At 35.6% G+C, this 9,739-nt stretch overlaps 1 protein-coding gene across 1 annotated transcript; it reads right to left on the reverse strand.

Moving 5' to 3' along the window:
• Positions 1-1,489: 1,489 nt before the first annotated feature.
• On the reverse strand, positions 1,490-2,729 carry LOC132608716 (uncharacterized). The gene is made up of 2 exons (XM_060322456.1): positions 2,364-2,729; positions 1,490-1,715 (listed from the first exon to the last, which is right to left on the reverse strand). Exons 1-2 carry the CDS (start codon positions 2,683-2,685, stop codon positions 1,696-1,698), a joined length of 342 nt encoding a protein of 113 aa, XP_060178439.1. The 5' UTR covers positions 2,686-2,729; the 3' UTR covers positions 1,490-1,695.
• Positions 2,730-9,739: the final 7,010 nt, after the last annotated feature.

The following is a 9,739-nucleotide window of genomic DNA, read 5'->3' on the forward strand; positions in this document are numbered from 1 at the left end:
CAAATCAGTAATGTTAGTGAATGCTACAGTCGACAAGCCCAACAACAACCGAGGAAATGGGATCAGCTTAAAGGTAAGAAGTAACAACTGCATATATCCTGCTATATTCCATCACGTTAAAGAAAGTCCTCACTTCTATCTTCATTTCAGTCATATTTTAGATTAAGAGGCACCATTTAATGAGCAGCTTCTCATAAGTGTCTATAAGTACATATTGCACCAAACATGAAGATAACTCTCACTCAAGAGTTCAATCCGAACAAGCCAAGGTGCAAGAATAAGTATAACTACGAATATATTCTAGTCCATGTATCTTCCCGCATTGTGCGCAGCCAACATTTTGCAAAAAAGCTCAATTAACACAACGTTTTGTAGTTTTATTCTGGCTTATTCTCGATCTTTTAACCGTTCATATTTGCCTATGCGATGAGAGGATGAGTCAATGATCTTGCTAGATCTGTTTTATCACAGTTTACTGCGTTGTGCAGATCATATTGAGAGATAAACAACTGGCACTGATTCCAGCTAATTGTAGTCCTATTAACTGAGGAGAGCCACCACTAGTTCGTGGAGGAAGCATAAATTTCTACCTTCATATTCAGTGTTGTCTTCTATTTTCGAGCTATGTCTCGTACCATTGTACTTAAACAATAGTTATTCCATGAATTAATCTACCGCTCGTTTTATGGGATGTTTGTCTAAACAGTTGCTTTTTTGTTTCAACATTATCTATCATGAGACTTCTTATCTATTATTGTGATTTTGTTCCTCATCTTTATTAACATGCCTAGATTAGTGGATTCACTTAGCAGGGTAGTGGCTCGTTGAATGCTCTGCCGTGGTCTAAATGTCAAATTTAGGTCATGACATTCTCTAGCTACTAAGTTAAGTCTAACAAGTGGAAGTAGCACCAAAAAAAGCTAAACAAAAATCAAATTTTAGAACTTTGGTTCGCTATCCTATTTGCTTAAGTGTTGGAGTTAAAACATCCTTTGTTTAGAGTGATTCAACCAAAACTCTCATGCGGAAGGATTTTCGGAATATAGTTCTCTCTCTCTCCTTTTTTTTTTTAATTTCTCATCCAATGTTCGGCACCTATTTGAGGACTGATTAACCCAGATTCACGCCGGAAAGTTTAACTTTGGGGTGTGAATCACTCCTACAAAAAACGACTTCATTTCCGAAGTTCGAACCTCAAACTTGTGATTAAGAATGGAGAAATACTTACCATTCCACCCAACCTTTAGTTGTAATTTCTAATTAATACATAGCGAACATATAATTTTGTGTAAGGGCGCTAAGGGGCTTTTGTTTTTAAAATAGACGATTGTATTATACTAATGGTTCAAATCAAACTTTTATTGCAACATGCTATGTTTCCTCCCCCGTTGCTAGTACGTTGATGGGTCACGCGCCTGGCAAACATGTTTTGAGATTGTGTGTATTAACAATTCGACTTTATGCTTACTTTGTAAAAGAAATATATTACTTGTATATTAAGTAAATTTTATTATAAAGCAGTAAAGATAACGACAATCCTTGTACAAATTAAGATGTCTCCGCCACATAGAAAAGGTAAAGATGCATATTGAATTTGGAAGAACAAGTTGCCATATAATAATTACTTCCATATTACAAACTGAAGTATAGGAGAAGAAACACCAAGCAGCAAGCCAATTAAGCTGACTATACTCTTTAGGGTGGTGTGGTGATACCTGCAAATTCAATAATTAACTACAACATTAAAGAAGGACAATAATTTCTTGAACCACAAATATATTTAATTGGATTAAACAGCAGAGACAAATTACTTAACATTTTCAACAAACATGCAAAGTAGAGCAAATGGCCACTTCAGTACTTTTTTGAAAGTCAAATTAAGTGAAGGTGAAGGAGATCTAATGTTTATTTGTCGAATTGTAACATTGAATTAATCCTTAATATGTAAGAAGATCTCCAAAGGATCTTTCGTTTCAAACATTGAACCTTGAATTATTCAAAAAATCTTTCGTTCCGAAGGCAAATTAGAAAAATCATGTTTTTTTCGAGAAATGAATTAACTTTTTCCTTATTTCGGCTTGATAACCTAACTGTGAATTCCACATAATAGAAAATATAGCCTATACTTTAATGGCAGCCAAGTTAGAGACTTTCTCAAGATTTTAATTCACCGGTTTTAGAATAGGTTAATAGTACACTCAATAGAACATAGATTCAATCTCTCTACATATAGTAAGACCATTCACAAAACATTTGTATAAAATGCACATAACACATTTATACTAATTAAGTTAGTCAACATATATTTAAAATCTTGAATTCATCTTTGAGAAAATACAAGAAATTGATAAAGATTCACTTACTTCCGCACTTGTAGTTACGAGGGACTCTGCGCCCGCAACCTTCAACAAGGCGTATGGCGCGGTTGATGTCAACAAGAGCAGCCAATTTGGGCGTTATGACTCTACACACACACTCAATATGAGTCACTCTAACTCTTTCACAACACTTAGGAGAAGGAATGTTTCCATACAGAACAGGCTTACAAGCATTTATCCCAATTCTCTTCTCCTCTTTACAAGCTGCTGCACTCAGCTCTGCACTTGCCATTTTCACTTCAAAGCTATTGATCACCAAAGTTACGACAACTAGCATAGCCACCACCAAAGCCCATGATATTCCCATTTCACTCTAGTTTCCACACTCTATTCCACAACCATAAAGTTCTAACACCTACCCTTTTTATAGCTGAAGAATGAACCTAAGTAGCCGTCCATCCTATTGCTTAACTTAATAATGTTCAGGTGGAAATATATGTATAATTTATCTATAATATGTGTATAAATTTTTATAATCTATGTATATCAGCTAGAAAAATAAACGGTAAATTCAGTCGACTATTTGTGTAAAGATCCCTTTAATAGTTGGATTTACACAATAAATACAAGGTCAAAATTATTTTGTATGAATATATAATAGATATTGAATCCTTTTTAGTTTTTTATTTAATGGTTTTGTGTGTGTTTACTTTTTTCTATTTTAAATCTACTTAGTGAAAATCTTGATTCTGCCGCTCATGAAACTAGTACCTAGAAATAAAAGGGACATCCTGCAATAAGCCAGTAATATGTTAAATAAAAAGGATAGTTAACTTTTAAGAACTTATAATATGTTGGCATATATAAAAAAATATACTATTAGAATAATCTTACGTATTATAGCAACTAAATTATTATATTTTCAAGATTGAAAGCTTCATTAATTATGATTTTTTATTCGTAGATAATAATATTAAAATCTTTTCCCTTTTTATACTATTTATATTGACTTCTAAAGAGCACTACTTGTCCCTTCAAATGTGTAATCATCTATAGATATAACCATAGTGTGGATCGATGAGCACTATATCCGTGTGCAAAACACTTTGTAGGACCCAAAATGTTTTTTCTTTTAAAAAAAAAAGCTTTCTAATAAGCTACATTATCGCTCTGTGTGATACTTTTTTCTGAGCGACAGTCAATTTAATTATTTTTCGTAACTAAATTGATTAGATTAACTTAATATTTTAAGATTAAAATTTAGATAGTAAATTTTTTTATGAAAATAAGTTGTAATTCTTCTCATGTCAACATGATAAAAAATTATACTTTAAAATGTTGATCAAAATTCACATGATTTAAATCTCAAAAATTAAAAAGTATCACCTAAATAAAGACGGAGGAAATACAAGGAAAACAACAATCATCGACTGAGATATGAGGAAAAAAATCTTTTAATTTTTTAGTACAATTCGAACATTAATTCTCAATCATTATTTTAAAAAATTAGATAATGCTTAGTAGATACTATAAATCACAACCTTTTCTTGTTAACGATAAAAAAATTGATCATGCAAACTGGAATATTGTCATATAAAGTGAAACTTCATTTTTTTTTTTTTTTTTACATCCTCTGTTCACTTTTACTTGTATATCATATTTAAAATACATTTTCACTTTTAACATATAAACAGAAAAACATATTTTTTTCATGCTTTGTTAATTACTTATTTCCTAATTCATTTCCCAAAACTTAAGACTATAAATCATTTAATATGCTTATTGTGCAAAGTCAAAACTGAATAAGTAAAAGTGGAGAGAGTAGTAAAGTTCTGGTTGACCCTGAGGTTCCGGTCTTTTGAGTTGTTCTATGTAAAGTAGATTTTAGAAAAGTGAAAATGATTGGTCTTAATTAAATTTGAAAAACTTGCAGGAGACTTTGAAAAAATGATCACAAGTGATAAGAAGGTCAATATTAAAATTTGACCGTAGACATGTGAGACTCAAACGTCATGCTAAAGAGAGTGGAGGTTCAAGTCCTTTTCAAGGTATATCAATATCAATAAGATCCAAACTCTTGGAATTGGAATAAATTCAAGCGGATTGCGAAATTTTGGTGATTTTCTCTATCTAATGAATAAGGAGTCCGTTTTAAAGCTGTTTGCGCTGCACCCAACCCCCATATATATATGCTTCAACAGGAATCACACGAGAGTAGATTAGAAACCTCTAGCAAAATACTTACCCATAACTCATCAAATAAAGTACGTTACATAGTCCATGGGTTAGCAATTTACCCATAAAATGAATTTGGCACGGGACATTCACAAAATGCGAACTATGGGTAAAATTGAAAAGTAGCCGGTATTCGGTGATATAGTCGAGCGCGCATCAGCTTGGTTCTGACTGAACTGTTGTTAAAGAAGAAACATGGGAAAATGACACTTTATGTCCATCTAACAAGTTACCTAAATGAGAAACACTATTCTCCCAACCTGAAAATGAAACTTGTAAAGCTAATTTTACACTAAAAAGTATTGAAAAAAGAGTTATTATGTTTTGAAAACTGAGATATTTATACGGAGCCAACCTCATTTTTCAAAACTAGGGATAATGGGTCCACCCCTCTACTTTTCTTTACTTAAGTATTGAACTTGGTTCACCTGGTGTAGGGCTCAAACTTGTGACCTGAGATACAAATCCCTCAACCTTTACCGATTGGAAAATAAATATTCAAGATCAAAGTACCAAAAGACTTTACAACAATTAAAGTTATAAATCATTGCCCAGAAGGAAAACAAAAATGGGAAAAAATGCATGGCTCAACCCGAGCACTACAACAAAACGAAGAATGCGATTAACATATATTCCTTCGACTTGCATAGAAGAACTACCGAGCAGTCAAAAATAGTTTGTGGATAGTAGCTGCTCAAAGCACATGACTAGAAGGATGAAAAATTTTCTCTCACTCAAGGCCTTGAAAGGTGGGAGATTGTCCTTTGATAATGGGAAGAAAGGATATATTATTGGCATTGGCAAAATCGACAAGACACTCTCTCATGCTATTGAAAATGTTTACTATGTGAAGGGTTTAAGCTACGGTCTGCTGAGTGTGTCACAAATATGCGACAGAGGAAACAAAGTGGAGTTCTTGTCTCAAAACTTGAGAAGTGGTACTAACTGCAAAAAGATACAAGAACATCTACGAAGCAGATTTTGGCTCATCTGATGATAGTGATTTCACTTTTCTCAATGTTGTGGATGATAATGCTGAGCTGTGGCACAGGAGATTGGGACATGCAAGTTTCACCTTGCTGAACAAACTGGTGGCAAAGGACCTAGTCTGTGGGCTACCAAATGTCAAGTTCAAAGATCACAAGGTGTGTGATGCATGCATAAAAGGGAAGCAAGTCAGAACCTCTTTTAAACCAAAGAAGGAAGTAAGAACCTCTAGTTCACTTGAGCTTCTTCATATGGATCTTTGTGTATCTATGAGGATTTAAAACAGAGGTGGAAAAAAGTACATTTTTGTGATTGTTTATGACTTTTCAAGATTCATTTGGACTTTGTTTCTAAGAACCAAGGATGAAATATTCCTTGTGTTTGTAGCCTTTGTGAAACAGACTCAAGTAAAGTTGGGATATCAAGTTGTAAGCATAAGATCTGATCATGGCACTGAATTTGACAATGCAAACTTTAATGAATTCTGTGCTGAAAATGGAATTAGTCACAATTTCTCTGCTCCCAGAACACCTAAGCAAAATGGTGTTGTGGAAAGGAAACACAGGACTCTTGAAGACATGGAAAGAACAATGTTAATTGCAAGTGATGTGGCCAAAAGCTTCTGGGCAGAGGCTGTCAACACCATTTGTTATTTGATCAACAGGTGCATGATCAGATCCTTGCTTGAAAAGACACCCTATGAGTTGCTAAATTGAAAGAAACTCAAGCTAACTTACCTTAAGGATTTTGGATGCAAATGTTTTATTCTTAACAATGGCAAGGAGGTATTAGGAAAGTTTGATTGTAAGAGTGATGAAGGAATATTTCTTGGATATTCTTCTCACAGCAAGGCATATAAGGTTTTCAACAAGAGAACTCAAATTGTGGAAGAAAGCGTATATGTGATCTTTGATGAGAAGATGATTTGGGAAGAAAAGGGATGAAGCAGATGATGGAGACCTCTCAATTCCAAATAAGGTGCTAGAAATCACAAATGGAAAGGCTGAAATGATGAATCAAGTTGGACCAAGCAATAAATAAGATGCAACAGAATATCCAAATGATGAAAAGGTACCCGGTCCCTCCATCACTCCACTCGAGGTTGAAAATAGAGTTGTTGGTGCTGTGTTAAGCACTTCTAGTGCTGATCAGAGAAGTGGATATCATGCATCTCTAGATGTGAATGATGGTTCCAATGCGGAGGCACCTGATCCCTCAAGCAGTGAAATTCAAGTATCTAACTAGAAATAAAAAAAATCTCACCCTCTTGAAAATGTAATCACTCCATTAAACTCTGGTATACAAACCAGATCTAAGGCAAGAGACATGTTTGCCTAGTCCGTGTTTGTTTCCCAGATTAAGCCCAAGAACATCAAGGAGGCATTGAAAGATGCTGATTGGATTAGTGTTATGCAAAAACGAGCTTCATCAATTTGAAAGGAATAAGGTGTGGCACCTAGTCCTTAGACCAGCAGACAGAACAATGATTGAGACTAGGTGGGTGTTTTGTAACAAGATTGATGAGTTTGGAAACACTATCAGAAACAAGGCAAGACTAGTGGTTCAAGGGTATAATCAAGAAAAGGGCATTGACTATGATGAGACTTTTGTACAGTGGCAAGGATGGAAGCAATCAGGATTCTAATTTCTTTTGCATCCCATACGGAATTTAAATTGTTCCAAATGGATGTCAAAAGTACATTTCTCAATAGATACTTGAAAGAAAAGGTCTTTTCAAGCAACCTCCTGGCTTTGAAAGTCATGATCATCCTGAGCATGTTTTCAAGTTAACAAAGCTCTCTATGGTTAAAGTAGGCTCCTCGAGGAAGGTATGAAAGATTGTCAAAGTTTCTTCTGGAAAAATGGGTTTACAAGAGGTAGAACTGACAACACTCTGTTTCTAAAAAAGAGGGAAAAATCTGCTATTGTGCAAGTATATGTTGATGACATCAGCTTTGGTGCTACTCTTAATTCTCTATGTGATGAATTTACTGAGCTCATGAGAAGTGAAGTTGCAATGAGCATGATGGGTGAGCTAAATTTCTTCTTGGGACTACAAGTCAAGCAATCTCAAAAGGGCACTGTGATTAGTCAACAAAAGTACATCAAGCAGTTGCTTAAAAGGTTTGAAATGGAAAATGCAAAGCTTACTGATACCTCTATACGAACTGCTACTAAGTGGATATGGATGAACCTGGTCCCTCTGTGAATGAAACCACGTATACAAGTATCATTGGGTCACTGCTATACCTAACTGCTAGCAAGCCTGACATTGTGTTCAGTGTAGGGTTGTATGCTAGGTTCCAATAAAGTCCTAAAGAGTCTCACTTGAAAGCTGCAATTTTTTTTTTTTACGATATCTTAAAAGTTCACAGGACCTGGTCCTCTTCTATCTGTCACGATCCATTTATCCTAGACCGTGCGGGCACTTACCTTCTTACCTCGGTAAGGGAACCCTCATCCCAACAACGAACCAATACATAAATTGAAGAAAATTAAGTAGCGAAATAACTGATATGTAAGTCTCACGATATATATAGATAGGTAGTAGTAAAAAGTGCAGAAGACAGTAATTACCCCCAGGGTCTAGTCTGATTAATACAAGAGCATTTAGGGAGAATAACATAATCTGGAAGTACTAATACATAGTATCTATGTCTCTAAAATAAAAGTAAGACATATAATAGGGAAGTCTTCAAGGTCAGCGAACGCCATGCTCACCCTGGAAACTCCAGTGGAAATGAAGAGTCGATCAGCCAGGGGTCAGAGAAGTAGATTCGACCTGATACTCTGCATTCACAAAAGAATGCAGCAAGTGCAGGTCAGTACAAACAAAAGTACTAGTAGGCATCATAGACCGACGAAGCATAGTTAACACAATTCAGAAAATAAAGCAGATAAGCAATTAAACCAACCAAGCATGAGACAATATAATCGCAACTAAGTATCCGTCATCACCTATGTAAGCATCTAAACCCAAATAGGATAAGTCTGAGTATATCCGATCCAAACCAATCACCACGATAGAATCATCACAATCCAATCACCACAACAGATTTATCACAATCCAATCAACACAACATCTCAATCAAGTCATAATGCAATGCAGTGCAATAATGGTACGAATATGATGCCATGCCATGCAAATGAAGTGTACACATGTACTCCGGATGAAAATATCGACGTATCGGTAGCACAACCCAGCATGACTCTCAAAGTCTAAGTGTCACCCCTCCTGGATCTTTTCCTAACAAATAGACGGGACCCTGGCTAATTTCTCACAGGAGGAGTCTCATCGGCACCACCCTAGGGGACCCGCGGAGTCTATACACTAACAACGATACCGGGATAACATCGAAATCGGCCATGCAACAACAATGCCCGAAGTATCTTATCGGATATCGGCCTCCTCATAGTCATTCAAATAAAAGAGTCTTGTCAAATATCAGTTTCAAAAATCAATGATTTGGGAATTGAACCTCGGACATCGGCCTTCTCACAATCACTCAAGTAAAAGAGTTCATCAAAATATCAGTTTCATATAATCAATGATTCCAAAATGGATCTTCGGACATCGTCCTTTTCACAATCACTCAAGTAAAGAGTTTATCAAAATATCAGTTTCGCTCAATATACGATACCAGATCATCATCGGGTATCGGTCGTGCATGATGAATATAAGAGAATGCGTGCAATGCATATGTCAATCATCAACAATCAGGTTCAATATCACAAGTACCACAACGGGATACACCAACATATATCAATAACTCAGGTACCAACAGTGGGTACGCGAACATATATCGAGCACAAATACCAACAACGGGTAAGTTAATTCTATCCAAATCAAGATGGCAAAACAGAACTCGATATCTATCAACTGCACATGGCATCAAGCCAACACAATCAAACAATCAAGCAACGGGGTGGCTAGTCCCAACACACATCAAGGCCCAACCTAAGGCAATATCCATCCCAACTTCATACTCGAAGGCTCACATGCTATCTCTAAAATTATAATATAAATATGTGACTCACTATACGAAGTCTCACCAAAGGTAAACCATAACCTACCTGGACTGCCGAACCGCAACACTAACAAGTCACTTTTTTGCCTTGCCCTTCCTCCGAAGCTCAGAACCAAAGTAGTCTAAGCATAATCGAATTCTATATTAGAAATCACGAAGAATGATACTAAT

This window comes from Lycium barbarum, chromosome 9 (genome assembly GCF_019175385.1).
Source record: "Lycium barbarum isolate Lr01 chromosome 9, ASM1917538v2, whole genome shotgun sequence".
In the NCBI taxonomy this organism is placed as follows: Eukaryota; Viridiplantae; Streptophyta; class Magnoliopsida; order Solanales; family Solanaceae; genus Lycium; species Lycium barbarum.